We start from the raw sequence: 19,605 nt of genomic DNA, 5'->3' as shown, positions 1-19,605 counted from the left end.
CACTTGGACCAGTTTCCCACCAAAAACAAAACACTGGGAGCCGCAAAACCCTTTTGATATCTAAAAGGAAGATAACATTGCATATATCCTTTTTTACCTTACACACATACAAACACACACACACACACACACACACACACACACACACACACACACACATATATATCTCATAAAGGTAAAAAAGGATATATGCAGTGTCATCTTCATTTTAGATATCAAAAGGGTCTCTCTCTGTGTCTCTCTCTCCCTCCCTCCCTCTCTTTCTTTCTGCCCTTGGTCTGCCAGTCCTCTTCCCCCTCTCCCTCTCTCCGATCTTCTGCTCACCTGGCAAGCTGGCTTCAAGCTGTTCTCCAACAAGCTCAGAGGTAGGCAACCTCGGCTCTTTTATGACTCATGGACTTCAACTCCCAGAATTCCTGAGTCAGCATAGCTGGGTTAGCTAACTCTCTCCTGCCCTTCCTGCTTCCTGCTGAGACGCAACAAAGGGAGGAGTCACGCCCAAAAAGATTTTCAGCTTGTCAGAGAAGACAGTGAGTCCACTCTCTTTACACACACAAACAAACACAAACATAAACACAGAGACAGAGAAGCAAGGAAGCGCAATTGTCTCTCTCTGTCTCTGTCTGCAAATGGCAGAGGAGGCTGGGAGCCACAGGGGAAGGTTCAAAGAGCCGCATGCGTCTCCGGAGCCACAGGTTGCCGACCTCTGCTCTAAGCTATGTTTTCCCAACTCCATATACTGGTAGAGCTAGTATACACAGCTAGTACACACCACACACAAAGTTCCAAAACTAAGGTGCAGCATAAAGTCTTAGCCCAACTTCAGTGAAACAATTAAGAAACCAGGGTCGTTAAGGGAACAAGGTTGTTAAAGCAAACGGTTTGCTACGGTTGTGGTTTTGACAAAAATCGAAAGTGCAGGGTTTTTTTGGCAAAACCCTCGTATGCTGCAAATAGCCATAAATGGGGCGGTGTTGCCAAGTGCCTGAAATTCAATCACATAACTTCAGAGGAGTCAAATTTGGATCCTAAGTCCCTGTTTTCAGGTCCTCATAACTTAGAACGGTCACTAAGTGATCGTTGTAAGCCGAGGACCACCTGCACATTGCAGCAGTCTGTGCTTTTCCCTTCTAAACAGGCATATTTTTCTCTCAATGACTATTCCTTCAACTGGATAGGAATCATGGGTGAATTTAATTGAAGCATTAGTTAATTGACATCATGTCCCTTCTCTGTCACCCCCCCCGAATGAAGGCATAAATCATTATCCAAGCAATTTCTGGACCACAAAATACTGTTATTCAAGACTAAACAACGTCCGGTGGTCAACCTTCCCCTCAGCAACCCTCAATGTTTCCCAGCACTGTTGGAAGAGCCGGGGATGAGTGGATCAAGATAAGCTCTTTGGGGATCACCTGGCCTCAAAAGAATATGCAGCCATTTCCTGTGGGTTCCTGCAACAGGTCGTCTTTCCTGTCTCTCACTTTCAAATAACCTTCGCTCCCCTTCCCACAATCGCTTCCTGTGGCAGGACGTGGAACAAGGTAGACTCCCCACCATCACATCTCTATTACCCTACCCCTGCTTACTCTCCAAAATCCCTCTTCCCTGATTCGTGCACTTTTACACAGAGGCGGGCCTAGCTACTTTTGCCCAACAGAAAAAAGGGGGGGAATGAACCCCATTCATCCTCCTGCTTTTAGGTAATCTGGAAAGAATGAGTAGTCCGCATGTGCTCGCTTCAGCTCTCTCCAATCTTCCGCCATAATTCGAGATTGCCCTCAGGTTGGAGATCTTTCTTCGAAGAATAGAAATGGATCGTTCTTAGCATAAGTTACTCCCCATTCAATCCATAATTAGGTTGGGGTTGTATATTGACAACCATTTGCATACCACTTGAAGAAGCAGCCCTATTATGATTTTAATTCTCTGGGGTGGGGGGAGGAATGAAAAAAAAAGAATTTTACTCCATCTGGATTACACCCCACCATATAGTATTAACCCCTTTCTGTCTCTCCTACGCATTCAAGAAAAATCCACCCACCCAAAACTGGTCTGTCCGTCTCTCCCCCCCCATCACCCACCCACCCAATATCAAAGTCCTTTAGTTCTGTTCTTTAGACTTTAGTACAGGTTAAGCTCAGCGGGGTCCAGCCGGTTATACACTGAGCAACCAGAAGAAAAAGAAGATGGCAATGAAAAGAAATAACGAATCCTGCCAACTGGATGGTCTGGCTGCCTCTGTCTCTGCGGAAAAGGAAAAGAAAAAAAAAAAGTTAGCCAAGGTGAAATCTAAAAGCAAGTTGGACGCGTTCAAACAAGGTAAAACACCGAACTGCTCACTAACGCCATCATAGCTCTTTGTTATCGGTTGTTAATCAAGAGCTTTTCCATCGGAGAGTCCAACTCCTCTGTTCCTGCCTGGGATCCCTGAGCCGGTACTTTAAAGGCCACTGATGAAATTTTGCTACATCAAGGGCTCCAAGAAAGGAGAATATTTGTAGCTCAGAGTTGTTGTTGTTCTTTCCCCTGGCCTTTCGATGTTTCCTGTATTTTATACTAGGTGGCCCTCAACCTACGACTGCAACTGAATCCAAAATTTCGCTGTTGCTAAGCGAGAAATTTGTGAACGTGAATTTTGCCCTCTTTTACGACCTTTCTTGCCACAGTTGTTAAGCGAATCACCTCAATGGTTAAATCAGTCACACGGTTGTTAAGTGAATCGGGTTTCCCCACTGACGTTGCTTGTTGCTGCAACCGTCATAAATGTGAGTCGGCTGTCAAGCATCTGAATGTAAATCATGTGACCATGGGGATGCTGCCGAGGTCACAAGTGTAGTCCCTTTTTTTCAGTGCCGTTGTAACTTCAAGCGGTCACTAAATGAACTGTTGTAAGTCAAGGACTCTCTAGCATTTATTTATTTATTTATTTATAACATTCACAGGCAGGATATTTTACCTCAGGGTATTTTATTGTTGTAACAGATTGGGGTAGCCTATACATTTCATAAACACAACCAAGATATCTACTGATTATTTATTTATTTATTTATTATATAATTTACATGGCTGCCCATCTCACAAAAAAGCGACTCTGGGCGGTGTACAATAACATATAAAAAACAATTATTCTTCAGAAAAATAAAATAAAATCTGCAAAGACTGAGAGTAGGCAGCAGATGTCCTTGCACTGATGGTGCTACCTAATTTGGTCAATGAAACGTCTCTGCAAGAAAAAAACCAAGCTCAGAGAGCACCAAGGACCCCTCACACCAATGGCTGTTTCCCATTTGCCAGGCAGGTAGCAGTGGGCATGTCTTGGGCACGGCAGCCAATCAATGTTTAGGAAAAATGCACGTGCTCTCAAGCTTCAGCAGTAGTTCTAAAAAGGCAGCCACTCTACACTCCCATCTCTCTTCCTTGGAGGACTAACAGGGAGGGCTTGGAACATTTATTATTTATTAAATGTATACGCTGCCCATGAATGAGAACATTAAAAACATTCAATATTAAGAAAGTAAACATTAAAAATTCACAAAGAACTAGAGAAAAAGGGACCAATGTATAAACGGGGTGGAGGAGGAGCAACTAAATTTCATTTTTAATGTGTGCCAATGTGCCCACAGTAAAAAAATGACAATAAAGGTTATCTTATCTTATTTCCTAATTTACTAACCACCTCCAGAGTGGGACATTCCTTTCCCACAATTTATTGCTATCCAACTTGGCATTTCATGACTAATCGTGTGAGGTTGATCTAACATAGTGTCCTCATTATAGCTTCTGAGTTGAAATGGTTCCAGTTAGGACAATTTATGCCATCAGGTCTGGGGAGCCCAGGGGACCAGTAAAATTCTGAGGTGGCTCCATTGTTGACATCTGCTGTCTGCTCTTAGCCTTTGATTGCAATTTTTGTCTGAAAAATAATTGTTCTTATATGCTACTGTACACCACCCAGTCATTTTTTGTGTGAGATGGGTGGCCATATAAATTAGATAATAAATAAATACAATTAGCAGATTTATTGGTTTATTTATGAAATTTATAGATTACCCCAATCTGTTATGATTCCAAAGTACAACAGTAAAATATCTGGTAGGTAGGTCGGTAGGTAGGTAGATAGAAAGATAGATAGATATAGATAGATAGGTAGATAGATAGATAGATAGATAGATAGATAGATAGATAGATAGATAGATAGATAGATAGATAGATAGATAGATAGATAGATAGATAGATAGATAAACTTTATTGTCATTTTTTACTGCGGGCACAATGGCACACATTAAAAATTAAATTTAGTTGCTTGCTCTCAAAGTGTACACATACATAACAGATTTAAACATATTATATAAGACCTACACACTTACATATAAGTAACATAAATATTAATTACTGTCCATCTTGAGTACATAGCAGAAAGAGGAAGCTTTAGAGTTCACAAAGTTAATACTGTGTGGAGCAAAACTGTGACTGAATCTGGATGCTCTGCTTCAGATACCACGGAGTCTCCTCCCAGAAGGTAACAAGGAAAACAGGTCGTGAAGAGGATGTGTCGTGTCCCAGACAATCTTACGGACCCTGCTTAAGCAACGCTTATATGCTATGTCTTGGATGGAAGGGAGGGAACGGCCAATGATCTTTTCGGCCATCCTCAGCACCTTCCTGTCTGAAGCAGTGATGCTTCTAAACTAGACTGTGATGCTGTATGACAGGATGCTCTCGATTGTCTCTCTGTTTTTCTCATGCAATGCAGAAAATGCAGGCGCTGCTGTGCCCGCTTCACCAGTGTCTCGCTGTTGAGCGACCAAGCCAGCCTACTTGTTAACTGCACACCCAGAAATTTGATGCTGGTAACCATCTCCACAGGTGGAAGTATTAATGCACAGAGGAGTGTGGCTGTGCCTGCCTTTTCTGAAATCGACAATGATCTCTTCGGTTTTTCCAGTATTTAAAACTAGGCTGTCTTCCTTATACCAGTTCACCAAAACCTCAACCTCCTGGCGGTAAGCACCCTCGTTGCCATCATGAATAAGGCCCACTACTGTTGGGCTGCTTATAAATTTTATAAATAAATAAAATACTATAAAATTTGGGAAACATCAAAAGTCCAGGAAAAAAACACGCGCAATTGTTTAAAAAAACAGAACACTGCAGGGATCCATCACCCACGCTATCCCAGGGCGAAGTCTTAAGGGCTTGCTTTAATAGGGCCAGGGTGGGAGCTATTTTGGGGGGTTAAATGGTACCCAAAAGCTGGTGCCAAGACTGAGAAGGAAGGTCTGCTTCCTGGGTCCCACTAAGTGACAGGATTAGTCAACGGGACCTGACGTATGCCAGCTCTGCCAGGCTATGTGGGATTGGAAAAAATGACATACGACAGGAAATACTAACAGCACTAGCAATAGCACTTAGACTTATATACCGCTTCATAGTGCTTTACAGTCCTCTCTCAGCGTTTTACAGGTTCAGCATATTGCCCCCAGCAATAAGGGTCCTCATTTTACCGACCTCGGACGGGCTCGGAAGGGTGGAAGGCTGAATCTGCCTTGTGCCGGTTAGGATCTAACTCCAGGCTGTGGGCAGTGAGTTCGCCTGCAATACTGCATTCTAACCACTGTGCCACCACAGCTCCTAAATGCCTGGGATAACCGAGCCCTCATTGAATGTGATGTCATGTGACCACGCCAACTTACAATGTCAGTTCTGGCTGCAGCGGCAAGCAAATTACCACAGGTTGTTAAATGTGATGTCACAAGACTGCAACTTGCGATTTCCTGCTGGCTTCCCCACTGACTTTGCTGGTCGGAAGTTGGCTGGGGAAAGTTGCACATGGCAGTAATGTGACTGTGGAACACGGCAACTGTCCTACTGTAAATGTGGGTGGACGAGAACCCGAATCATGATCAACCTGACTGTAGAGATGCTGCAACGGCTGCAACTCTGAGGCGAGTCTCTTTTCAGCGCCGTTGTAAATTCAGACGATCGCTGAACAAGGGGTTGGTACGTGAAGACAACCTGTACATTTTTTGCTATAGTTTTTCGTCATGGATGCTACGAAAGTTAGGTTGTGTGTCTTCCCTTCCAATTGTCTGTCCTCTTTTGCCTGCTCAGAGATCTGGTAACTATAACCCAAACCAACATCATGGGAATCTACCCACATGATAACAAGAGGGAAACACTCACAAATGAAAGCAAATATACGGGTCCGAGGATAATGTTGCAGCTTTCAGCACGTGCTTGGAGTTCACCCTCAGAGAACTTCTCTCTCTCTCTCCAGAATATGTACCCTGGGCTGTGTGTTGTATTTATATGGTGCCTGGTTGTATGTGGCTTTTAGTTATTAATTAGGGTTCACAGCCATCGATACTCTAATTAACTAAAAGCCTGTCAGATCTGCCATCAAACTGCTTCAGCAATGCTTTACCTCACTTTGATGGCAGCCTGCCATAAAATGTGGGGAGGAGAAGGTCTAAAATGGCGGCGCCTGGATCAGCTGCAGCTGCATTGGCTCTTGAAGGTGAAAAGTTTTGGGAGGGATATTAAGGGATATGGACCACATGATCAGGAAGGTGTTGATGTGTTTGAGCAACGTGGTGGAACTAAGGTAACATACAACTGACAATCTTCGCTGGCATGGCGAGTTTCTAGCTGTTTCAGAACTGTTGGTGAGACCGTTAAAAGTTGTTGGCGCTGTTTGAAATTGCTCTGCCAGTAGCAAGATCTGACTGTTGGCCCAGCGATGGATTCTATTGCAAATCAGGGCTGTTTCCAAAGGAGGCAGGGGAGGAGGAGAGGTCCCGGGGCTTACGGAGCGAAGGAACTGGATGAGGCTGTCGGCAGGCCCAGAGGATGGGAGAGAAGCTTTTGGAGGAGTTGGTGGCGATAGCAGCGTGCTCCAGGGGCGAAAAGAAGCAAGGCCTCTTTAAGGAAAAGGTGGAAGAGACAGGATCAGAAAAAGGAAAGGAGGTGAGGTTATCGTGCATGGAGTACAAGCTAATTTGAGGGCTAATCCACATGGAGCTCCATTTCCATCTGTCCTGCTTGCCATCATTCGCTCCCTGGAGACTAAAATGGACGATCTGAAACTTGAGCTGGCCACGAACAAGGAGTGTATATCGGAGGTGGTGACCCTTTGAAAGCTTACACAACAAAATTTCATTTTGATGTATGCCAATTGGTGTACATTCAAAGTGACAATAAAGTTGTTGTTGTTATTATTATTATTGGGAAGATATGGGGGGGGGGAGAGAAATGACAGGAACCAGAGGTGCTATCCAGAGACAACGGTTGAAAGATACCAGGACACAGCCTGGGAATGGGATGCGAAATGCCCATCCAAAGAGGCACCAAAATGTGGAACTGTCACCAAAATCTGAACCTTACTGGACGTCACCAAGATAACCAAAAGGAGAGAGAGCTTGGGAGAAGGTAAAATTACTGGGGTTACGCGGGAAAGCCTCAGATCTGACTTTGCTAGGCTGCAATTACTTGGCTTCGATAAAAGAATACTGTTCGCCACAAATGGAGATTCTTTCCTGGGACAGGTCTGACAAAGGCATACACAACCAGGCACCATATAAACGCAACAGGTAGGCCAGGGCACACAATCTGGAGAAAGGGAAGTTCCCAGCACGTAAAAGCTTGGAAGAACAGAGGTAGACACCATTTAGCTTCAGTAGAAAGGCAGAGGAAAGACGGTCACAGGGAACGCAAAATTCTATGTGCAGATGCATTTCATCAACACCGACCCCTTTACAGCAGGATCTTACCTGCTCTTTCTCCTGGTGCACTGTAGCCCGTAGCAAAGAAGCCAAAAGGGAACGCGCCGATGCCAAATGCCATGTGGAAGCCTGTGGCTGCTTCAGGAAAACTGCCGATGCCCTGCTGGGGTGTGGAGGGGGAGAAGAAGATGAAAAAAGGAGGAGGGCGGGGTAACGGTGTTGTTGCAAAAGAGCAGAGTTAGTCCAGGATGATTTTGGGAAGGGGGAATCAGAAGCAGGCTACACTCACCCCTCGCGACTCAGGCTCCGGGCGCTGCCCTCGAGGTCGGGGGGGAGTTTTCAATCTGTGTGAGGGAGAAAAAAGCAGGATTATGCTCTTGGCCTCAGTCCTGCTGTTTCTGATTTTACTTATTATCGATGCTTTTGCGCCATTTCAATCATTCTGCCTAAGCAGCAAAATAGAATAAAATGATGATGATGATGATGATGATGATGATGATGATGATGATGATGATAATAATAATAATAATAATAATAATAATAATAATAATGATAAAGTTGGAATGAATCTTGGAGGTCATCTAGTCCAACCCGCTGCTCAGGCAGGAAACCCTATACCATTTCAGACAACTGGCCGTCCAGTCTCTTCTTAAAAAGTTCCAGTGTTGGAGCATTCACCAATTCTGGAGGCAAGTTGTTCCACTGGTTAATTGTTCTGTCAGGAAACTTCTCCTTAGTTCTAGGTTGCTTCTCGCCTTAATTAGTTTCCATCTGTTGCTTCTTGTCTTGCCCTCAGGCGCTTTGGAGATTAGCTTGACTCCCTCTTCTTTGTGGCAGCCCCTGAGATATTGGAAGACTGCTATCATGTCCCCCCTCGTCCTTCTCTTCGTTAAACTAGACATACCCAATTCCAGCAACCGTTCCTGATATGCTTTAGCCTCCAGTCCCCTAATCATCTTTGTTGCTCTTCTCTGTATTCTTTCTAGAGCAGTGGTTCTCAACCTTTTTAATACCGCGACCCCCAACCGGTCATAAGTTGAGGACTACTCAACCGGTTGTAAGTCGAGGACTACTTAACTGGTGCAGCACTGTTTACAGAATGGGACTTTTGGCGGACTCAGCAGGGCAGAGACAGCCTGGACAATTCCTATTGGCTTTTGAAAGCCAATAGAATTAGATTCTATTCAAGAGAGTCTATTCTATTGGCTTTCAAAAGCCAATAGAATAAAAGGGAGTAGCACAGCTAAGGAAAAGGGGGAAAAAATGGCGGACTGCGTTGTTGGCGACCCCCGTGAAATGGTCGTTCGACCCCAAATGGGGTCCCGACCCACAGGTTGAGAACCACTGTTCTAGAGTCTCAACATCTTTTTTACATCGTGGTGACCAAAACTGGATGCAGTATTCCAAGTATGGCCTTACCAAGGCATTGTAAAGTGGTATTAACATTTCACATGATCTTGATTCTATCCCTCTGTTAATGTAGCCTAGCACTGTGTTGGCTTTTTTGGCAGCTGCAGCACACTGCTGGCTGATAAAAGTATTAACTTCACCAAATGTCAATCAATGATCATTATTATAGAACCATAGTATTATCATTGATCAACAAGAATTTTCATCTCCTACTCGGGTATTTGGCTTACTCTTACTTCAGATGCACGTTGGAAAAGCCTAAACACTAAAAATGAGAGGACAGATGTTATACTGGCAGGGGGACATTCCCCGTGAGGGAAGTTCTTGAAGAGAATACTCGCCTTCAAGGCCCCCTTTTCATTAAGACATGGGACTCTCACTCAGCATTCTACTATCCAATTTCATCTCACGTAAACCGTCCAAACCACGTAGGGTTTTAAAGGGGTCACCCACACCTTGACTTGCACTGAGAAACAAACCAGTGGTCACTTCTTCTTTGGCAATATAATTTTAATTCACTCAATTTAACAAGGCCGCCCACACCCCAGATGGGTTACAAAATCCATAAAAAAGAATTAAAACAATTACAGGCAGACCGCGACTTAACACCATTCGTTTACAACGGCACCGAAAAATGACTGTATTTCACACTTCACGACCACTGCAGCATCCCTCTGGTCACATGATCAAAATTTGGATGCTCGTCAACGAGCGGAGTAAAATCTGCAGGGGCTCCTTTACCTTCACTTGCTCAAACTCCATCAAAAAAAAGGGGGGGGGGAACGCTTTACCTGGGATCCTGCTGAGCAGAGCTTCCACGCCCATACAGAGGGATGACTTTGTCCCGGCTGATGCCCGCCTTGCACACCGGACATTCCTGACGCTCCGGCCGTGTTTCTAGCCACTGAAGGGAAGAACGACACTTGTAAGTTACACAGAGCTGGAAGGTACCTCAGAGGTCTTCTAGTCCAGCTGTCTCAACCTTTCCACCTGGGTGGTCCGGCCCAGCCCAGGACAGGGGGGTTGGGGGAGATGTGTAGGCACGCGTGTACATTGCCAACGCTGCGAACATCGGATGTTTTTGCTTTGACAATAGTTAGAGATGCAACCATTTTCTTCTTAAGAGTTAGATGATGCTGGGGGGGGGAGGAATGTGCATAAGAGTTTAAATAGACATAATAATACTTTCCATTTTAAAAATGGCTGTTGATTAAATAAGAAGCCGGCAAGTTGAGATCTAAAGCATTAGGCTCGAGCATGGGTCGGCAACCCGCAGCTCCGAAGCTGCATATGGCTCTTTGAGCCTTCTCCTGCGGCTCCCAGCCTCCTCCATTTGCAGAGAGAGAGACAGAGAGAGGCCCTTGCGTTCTCTCTCTCTCTCTCTCTCTCTCTCTCTCTCTCTCTCTCTCTCTGTGTGTGTGTGTGTGTAAAAGAGAGAGTGGCCTCATGCTGTTCTCGGACAAGCTGACAAGCTTATTGGGCAGGGCTCCTGCCTTTGCTGTGTCTCAGCAGGAAGCAGCAGAAAGAAAGCAGCAGCTCTCTCTCTCTCTCTCTCACACACACACACACACACACATTCTCTCTCTCTCTCTCTCTCACACACACACACACACACACACACACACTGAGTGGGGGAAGAGGACTGGCAGACCAAGGGCAGGAGAGAGCCAGCCCAATAAGAATGTGTGTCAGCTTGTCGGAGAACAGTGTGAAACCAGCTTGCCAGGTGAACAGAAGATTGGAGAGAGAGGGGGGGGGAGAGAGGGAGAGGGAGAAGGAGGGAGAGAGAGAGAGCGCTCATGCACAGCAGCTTCTATTTCTTTTTAATTAAACTCGTTAATCAAGCTCCTCCCCCTCGTGCGCCTGCGGGTTTTGCAGCTCCTGGTGTTTTCTTTTCTCTGGGAAACAGGTCCAAGTGGCTCTTTCAGTGTTTAAGGTTACTGACCCCTGGGCTAGAGTTTCATATTTATTTGCAGCAACTTGGGGGGGGGGGCTTCACAAATATCTCCGTAGATTGGAGAGAGTATCTGGGAAAGGTACTTTGTTTTTGATTACCAGGGGTTTGGTGACTGGCTATACCTGCCCTGGAACCTACAGTACCTTAAAACTATATACACTACAGGCTCTAAAATGCCATAGGGACCAAAAGAATTACTTATACACAACTAGGAGCACACACAAAATAACTCCCTTCTCAGCTCACTCCTTGGACCTATTCTGAAGTCACGTATGAGATAAATGAAGCAAACTATTAAATGTGAGAACTATTTTTTAAAAAAAACTGGACTAGGAGCAGGGAGATCTAGGTCAGGGGTAGGCAACCTTGGCTCTTTTATGATTCGTGGACTTCAACTCCCAGAATTCCAGTTGGCTCAGGAATTCTGAGCCAAGGTTGCCTACCCCTGACCTAGGTTATAGTCTTGGCTCAGTCTGGACTGTAGCACAGATAGTCCTCAACTTATAACTACAACTGGGACCAGAATTTCCCTTGCTAAGGTGGCCGTTAAGTGAGTGAGTCGATTTTATAACCATTTTGCCACAATTAAGCAAATCACCGCAGTTCTTTAACTGAATAATGCGGTCGTTAAGGAAATCCTGCCCCCCCCCCACACACACACACTTTGCTTTTCAGAAGCTGGCTGGGAAATTTACAAACGGTGGTCACATGACCCTGAGATGCTGCAACTTTTGTAAATACATGCCAGTTCGTCCAGCGCCTTCATTTTGATCGTGTGATCCTGGGGATGCTGCAACAGTTGTAAATAATTATTTAATGTCATGGTAATGTCAATAATAAGCAGGGGATCGTGGTCCGAGATGAAGAACTTGTTTTCGACAGGGAGAAGTGTGAATCAGGTATTACACATCAGTCACACAAGAAGAGAAAGACACCCAAAAAGAGAAGCCAGCTTCTGGTTGGCGATTCAATTATAAGGGATGGACATTTAGGAAAGGATACAGAGGTTTCGAAAAGAGGTCAGGTGTCTTCCAGGTGCTACTGCCAGTAGGGATGAGAAGCATACTTTTAAAATAGTCAAGAAGGCCAGCAAGGACTGTGATGTGGATGCTATTGTACATCTTGGCACTAACCATCTGTCCCAAAAAGATGTTGTCTTTGTGCAGAATAATTTCCAGACCTTGGGGCAGGAACTTAGCAGGATAGGCTGTAGGCTTACTTTTTCAGAGGTTTTACTAGTGTATAAGCAGCAAAATGGAAAAAGCCAGCATATAGCAGAATTCAGTATGTGGCTAAAGGAGTGGTGTAAAGGGGAAGGCTTTGGTTATATTAGTCACGATGTCTGTAGCTGGTCCAATGAAAAAATGTACAAAAGAGATGGTTTGCATCCATCCAAGAAAGAGTCTAAGTTACTTGGCGATAAATTCACAGATTTTCTGGAGGAATACCGTATTTTCCAGCGTATAAGATGACTTTCTAAACCATGCAAATCTTCTCCGAAGTCAGGGGTCATCTTATACGCCGAGTTATCTTATACGCTGGAAAATACTGTATTTTCCGGCATATAAGACAACTTTCTAACCAGGCAAATCTTTTACGAAGTTGGGGGTCGTCTTATACTCCAAGTCGTCTTATACGCCGGAAAATATGGTATTTAAACTAAACAACGGGGACAGTGAGTTAATTGATCCAGAATATCCCTATCCCTAGTAATCTAAAATTATAAGGCTATCAGTGCATGTAACATAGATGTGTATGTGGACAAGAATACCAACCCTGCTGTCAAGCAAAATCAAGCCTCCAATAGCGAGTGCCAAACAAAGTGCACTAACCAAATAGGTGGTAAGACAATAGGGGAAACTCAGGCACCACACAGGTTATGTAGAAAGAAAACACAGGGTCAGTCATAAAGGACTCAAATGTCTATACACCAATGCACAGAGTATGAACAGTAAACAGGGTGAACTAGAAATTCAGGTAAATGAGGGCAGATATGATATTGTTGCCAATACGGAAACATGGTGGGATGAAACCATAAATGGAACACACAGCTAGAGGGATTTAAATTATTTAAAAGAAACAGACCAAACAAAAGAGGAGGTGGAATTGCTCTCTATATAAGAAATAACTACATCTCTACAGAAATAGAGCAAAACAATGATGAAAACTGTCTTGAATGCATTTGGGTCAATATAAAAAGGGGGAGGGGAAATGACATTGCCATAGGTGTATACTATAGGCCACCCAACCAAATAGAGGAAATAGATAAAACTTTTTGCTAGTTAGCTAAGGTATGTAGGAAGCACATCACAATAGTAACGGGGGATTTTAATTACCCTGACATCAACCGAGAGACAAACTCTGCACCAAGTGGAAGATCAAACAGATTCCTGACAAACCTAGCAGACAACTTTGTCTCCCAAAAAGTAGAGAAAGGAACTAGGGGATTAGCCATATTGGATCTAATCCTCACTAACAGAGATGAAATGATAGAAGGTGTTGAAGCCATAGGAACCTTGGGGGGAAGTGATCATGCAATATTAGAATTCAACATTATGGAAGCACAAGCAATAGGACACAGTCAAACTAGAGTCTCTGACTTTAAGAGAGCTAATTTCAATAAACTTAGAGATAGCTTGGGTAGGATTCCATGGATGAGAATCCTCAAGGGGAAAACAACTCAAGAAGCTTGGGAAAGTGAGATAATAAAAGCCCAGTCTAGCATAATACTAACAAAGAAAAATAACAGCTCTCAAAAGAAACCAGCATGGCTTCATAAAGAACTCTGATAAATTGAACAATAAAAAGGACAAGTATAAAAAGTGGAAAGAGGGGCACATAACTAAGGCAGAATATCAGCAAATAGCACGAGCCTGCAAAGATGAAGTGAGGAAAGCTAAGCTCAAAATGAACTAAGGCTTGCGACCAAAGTCAAAAATAACAAAAAAAGCTTCTTTCAACATGTAAAAAACAAGAAAAAAGTTAAGGAAATGATTGGTCAATTAGTGGAGGAAAGTGGCAAGAAGGTGACAAGCAACAGGGAGAAAGCAGAACTATTTAACTCGTTTTTAGCATTGGTCTTTACACAAAGGGAAAAAACAGTCCAACCTATCAAAAACAGTACCATAAAAAACAGATTAGAAACACAAGTTAAGAAAGGCAAGAAAATGGTAAGTGAGCACTTGTCCAGCCTAGACAGGTTCAAATCGCCAGGACCAGATAGATTATGCCCCAAGATTCTCAAGGAACTGGCAGATGTGATCTCAGAACCACTGAACTATATTTTTCAAAGATCCTGGGGCACTGGGGAACTACCAATGGATTGGAAAAGAGCTGATGTAGTTCCCATCTTCAAAAAAGGGAAACAAAATAGATCCAGCCTGACCTCAATACCTGGGAAGATTCTGGAAAAGATAATCAACAAATCAGTAAACACCTAGAGACAAACAAAGTCATTACTAAAAGCCAACACGGGTTTGTTAAAAACAGATCATGCCAGACAAATCTTACTGCATTCTTTGACCAAGTGACAAAATTAGTGGATCAGAGGAATGCTGTGGATATAATTTACTTGGACTTCCATAAGACATTTGATAAAGTAGATCACAACCTACTACTAGATAAGATAGAAAAATGTGGGTTAGACAGCATCACCACCAGATGGATTTGTAGCTGGCTGACCGGCCTTACTCAGCTTGTGGTCCTCAATGGAACTGCATCTACATAGAGGGAAGCGTGTAGTGGGGTGCCCCAGGGCTCTGTTCTGGGTCCAGTGCTCTTGAACATCTTCATCAACTATTTGGACAAGGGGATAAATGAGGAATGCATCAAATTTGCAGACGACAGCAAGCTGGCAGGAATAGCCAACACTCCAGAAGATAGGCTTAAGATACAGGAGGAACTAGACACACTTGAACACTGGGCGCTATCTAACAAAATGAAATTGAATGGTGAAAAAAGTAAGGTTCTACATTTAGGCAAGAAAAACCAAATGTACAGATATAGTATAGGTCGGGGATAGGCAACCTTGGCTCTTTTATGACTCGTGGACTTCAACTCCCAGAATTGCGAATTCTTGGAGTTGAAGTCCACGAGTCATAAAAGAGCCAAGATTGCCTACGCCTGGTATACGTGGTACCTTGCTCAATAGTAGTAACTGTGAGAGGGATCTCAGAGTCCTAGTGGGCGATCATTTAAATATGAGCCAGAAGTGTGCTACAGCTGCCAAAAAAGCCAACACAGTGCTAGGCTGTATTAATAGAGGGATAGAATCAAGATCACGTGAAGTACTAATACCACTTTACAATGCCTTGGTAAGGCCACACTTGGAATACTGCATCCAGTTTTGGTCACCACGATGTAAAAAAGATGTTGAGACTCTAGAAAGAGTACAGAGAAGAGCAACAAAGATGATGAGGAGACTGAGGCTAAAACATATAAGGAACGGTTGCTGGAATTGGGTATGTCTAGTTTAACGAAAAGAAGGTCAAGGGGGGACAGGATAGCAGTGTTCCAATATCTCAGGGGCTGCCACAAAGAAAAGGGAGTCAAGCTAGTCTCCAAAGTGCCTGAAGGCAGGACAAGAAGCAACGGGTGGAAACTAACCAAGGAGAAAAGCAACCTAGAACTAAGGAGAAACTTCCTGACAGTTAAAACAATTAACCAGTGGAACAACCTGCCTCTAGAAGCGGTGAATGCTCCAACACTGGAAGTTTTTAAGAAGAGACTGGATGGCCATTTGTCTGTAATGGTATAGGGTTCCCTGCCTGAGCAGGGGATTGGACTAGATGACCTCCAAGGTCCCTTCCAACTTTATTATTATTAAACATTTATTTCAAGGGGGAATTTTACTTGCCCAATTTAATTGCAATAGCCCTTAAGACTTATACACCACTTCACAGTGCCCCCAACAATCTGGATCCTCATTTTACTGACCTTGGAAGGAAGCTGAGTCAACCTTGAGCAGGTAAGAGTTAGTCTGCAGAGTTAGCCTGCAATACTAACACTGCACTACCAGGGCTCTATTTTAATTGCTTGTCATTATCCTCAAGTTAATATAATTTCTGAAGTTATTTAAGAAATTCAGCCAATCCCTACTTGAGCTAAGGAGAGATTCATTTCAAGGGCAATTACTCTGATTAAAAATGCTTTACTAAGAGAGTCCAAAGGTCCACAGCGGTCTGTCAAATGCCTATGCAAGGACTAAAAGCAAGCAGAGATAATCTTCATCAACTGCTTTAGTCATCTCCTCCTTCAGTGCTGGTTATATAGGTATATTCTGCTCACCACCCAAGAAACCATCGTGCTGACCAATTACAGATAAAGTCCTCCAGATTCTTATAAGAAACATGATCATCTGTAAGTGCTCCCGATTAGCCTTTCCATCGGTTAATATAGGTATCTCCTCTACTTACAACAGTTCATTTTGTGACAATTCAAAGTTACAGTGGCAGTGAAAAAAGGGACTTGCGATCATTTTTCACACGACCGCTGCAGCATCTCCTTGGCCACATCCTCAAAATTCAGAGGCTTGGCAACTGACTCATATTTATGACGGTTACGGTGTCCCAGGGTCATGGGATCAACTTTTGCGACCTTCTGACCAGCAAGATCAATGGGAAAGCCTGATTCACTTAACCATGTTACTTAACTGCGGTGATTCACTTAACTGTGGCACAAAAGGTCATAAAATGGGGCACAACTCACTTCGCTGTCTTGCTGAGCAAAAGGAATTTTGGGCGAGGGCTCTCTGTAGTTTTCCTGGACTGGTGACCATAATGGAACCCAGAATATACAGCTGCAAGTTGTGCTGGTTGTTGAGCGTGTCACAGATAAATTTTGCAACCTTTTTTACAGCAATCATTCAGCAAATGCACTGGACACAAAGCCATTGGCTGCAGTGGGCATTTTTTTGCCAAAAACTGGAAGTAAATGCCAGGTTTCCAGCAAAAAGCGTGGTAAATTGAAGTCATACAACTGTGGGACATGGCAAACAACCATAAATGTGGGCTGGTTGCCTAGCACCCAAAATGCAACTGTGGCACCAAAGGGGGCCCAGCTGTAGGTACTTCAAATCTGAGTCATAAGTATCTTTTTCAGATCCATTGTAACTTTTAATGTTCAGTAAGTGACTGGTTGTAAATTGAAGACTATCTGTATGCCCTCCGCAGATTAATGTTGTCAAGATTTGTCCTACATTAAGCCAGCCTTGGCTGACGTGTTATCAAAATAACTTCAGACTCTATAATCCCCAGCTAGTAACTGTGCTAGCCCCAACCAGCAGCTATGCTGCCTAAGAATTCTGGAAAGCTGTAGAGGTTAGTATATCTGGAAGAGACATAACAGGGAAAATTAATAAAGCATTTCAACTCTAGGCAAGCTTATAGTCACTGTCTAAATAAACAGAGCAACTCACCTGGTGAAGACAAGGCCAGCTGGAAAGAGACAAAAAAAAAAAAAAGCACAAGACCTTTTAAAAGAAATCTGGATCAAACCAACATGAAGAGAAATTACATACTGAATCAGAATTTTGATGGACACACAGAAATCAACAAGTGATACTTGCGAGATGGGTGGCTATACAAACTTAGTAATAAATTATGTAAATGCAGGTAGTCCTAACTTACAACCACAGCTCGGTGCAAACATTCTGTCGCTGAATGAGACAGTTAAGTGAGTTTTGCCCCATTTTAAGACTTTTCTTGCCACAGTTGTTAAGTTTGCAACACCGTTGTTTGGTGAATCTGACTTCCCCACTGACTTTGCTTATATGACCCCGGGACACTACAACCATCATAAATATAAGCCAGTTGCCAAGTGTCCAAATTTTGAGCACCTGACATGGGGATGCTGCAATGGTCATAAGTGTGAACAAACAGTCAGAAGTCACTTTTTTTAGTGCCACTGTAAAGTCAAACAGTCACTAAACAAATGATTGTAAGTTGATAACTACCTGTAAAGTCAGTAACAAATCTAAATGAACAAAACATAATTGCTGGGTTTCTGCAATAATTACCCAACATATAAATCAAAATATTGCCTTGGGGTGACAGGGGTGGGAGTTTACCCCGCTTGTAAAGCCATAAGCTACACAAATTATCTTGTGTGAAGCCAACTTGACAATATTGAGTTAGCGGTGGCTTTTGGGTCCTCCAGAGCCTCCTTCCAAACTGATGGAAAAACCAAAGAGCTCCAGTGGCCAGAGATGATGCAGTTAAGCAGCACCCCAAAACTGCTCTCTAACCACTAAGCCACACTGCCTGTCTTCTACTACATCTGCCCCTTAGATTTCTGCTACCCCACAAACGTAGCCAACCAAGCAACCAAAGGCAGCTGGTGGAGCTTCTTTCACAGGGGTCTTCAAACTTGGCCCTTTTATGGCTTGTGGACTTCAACTCCCAGAATTCCTCAGCCAGGAGGAATTTTGGGAGTTGAAGTCCACAAGTCATAAAAGGGCCAAGTTTGAAGACCCCTGTTCTTCCACAAGTATGGAAATAAAGCAAAAAAGAAGCGCAGGTTCACCTGTTGGATTTCGGCCTGTCCAACTTTCTACTTTTTCTTGCAGGTTCTCCCCTTCCCTATGCCACACCTCTCTGTACCTTTTCCCTCGCTCACCAGTACAGGTGGCCGCACAGGCCGATGACAGCTTCTCTAGCAGGCTCCAGGCAGATGTTGCATTCAAAAGCACTATGATCGCGGTTTGACCCCTCCGGTTCCCCATCTGGGACCCCTGGACCTGTCCCAGCCGCCGCCGCCGCCGCCATCTTCCGCCCTGACTTAAACTAACTGGTGGGGGGAAATGTAAACGCCCGCTGTTTAATCATTGGTCTCTCTCGCCGTCTTTCACACTTTGTAGACATTTCATTGGTGGAAAAGTTAATCATTTGTGTCACCTGGCAAAGCTGATTATGTACGTTCCAGTTAGCCCCGCCTTCAAGTCTGTTCAGGCCCTTAAAACTTTTTTGATTGGCTGTGTTATTTGGGCGTCGAATACGCTGCTATGTTATTGGTTGAAATACTGTACTTTCTCCCCACCTTCGTTCCCTGAGCAAAATAACATGTCATATGACTGTGGGGCAAAAAAAAAAAAATCAAGAGGCGTACCATGATTGACAGATACGCCAGCCTCTCAAAGAACAAAATGACCGCAAGGTTGTGCTGAACGGGAGAAAAAAAGGCTTTGCTTTCCTTCGAAATCCACCCACTAAAAAGCTCCTAGCGCGCGGCGACGGGACCTAGCCTTGGACTTAAGGCCGGACCAGTCCTGATTGACACATAAATTAGCCAGTAACAATTCAAGAAACCTTGGCTTTAAAAGGGAAACAAATGGGTGGAGCCTGATGAAGTGCTGAGCTATACCAGGCTCGCTCTTTGTAAGCGCGGGACGGAAAGCGAAATGTGCAACAAGATCTAATGCAACTATTCTGTTACTATGGCAACTGTCCGCTTGCGGTCAATCTAGATTTCTCGACATAGGCCTCTGGGTTCAGTGCCTCTTCATCCAGGTTTCCATCA

At 43.9% G+C, this 19,605-nt stretch overlaps 1 protein-coding gene across 3 annotated transcripts; it reads right to left on the bottom strand.

Annotated features, from left to right (window-relative positions):
- Positions 1 to 1,175: 1,175 nt before the first annotated feature.
- Positions 1,176 to 18,898, bottom strand: RNF5 (ring finger protein 5). Of its 3 annotated transcripts, none has more exons than XM_039336578.1 (6): positions 18,706 to 18,898; positions 17,507 to 17,525; positions 9,926 to 10,038; positions 8,014 to 8,068; positions 7,773 to 7,887; positions 1,176 to 2,247 (listed from the first exon to the last, which is right to left on the bottom strand). In XM_039336578.1, exons 1-6 carry the CDS (start codon positions 18,852 to 18,854, stop codon positions 2,159 to 2,161), a joined length of 540 nt encoding a protein of 179 aa, XP_039192512.1. In that variant the 5' UTR covers positions 18,855 to 18,898; the 3' UTR covers positions 1,176 to 2,158. The 3 variants fall into 3 exon arrangements, with proteins under 3 accessions (XP_039192512.1, XP_039192513.1, XP_039192514.1); XM_039336579.1 differs by having other exon boundaries at positions 7,773 to 7,884; XM_039336580.1 differs by having other exon boundaries at positions 18,690 to 18,823.
- Between the last annotated feature and the right edge of the window lie 707 nt (positions 18,899 to 19,605).

Source organism: Crotalus tigris, unplaced genomic scaffold (assembly GCF_016545835.1).
Source record: "Crotalus tigris isolate CLP2741 ecotype Arizona unplaced genomic scaffold, ASM1654583v1 scf7180000017666.379230911805:20528666, whole genome shotgun sequence".
Taxonomy (NCBI): Eukaryota; Metazoa; Chordata; class Lepidosauria; order Squamata; family Viperidae; genus Crotalus; species Crotalus tigris.
The sequence above is the reverse complement of the archived record's forward strand: the minus strand, read 5'-3'. Positions and strand labels throughout refer to the sequence as shown.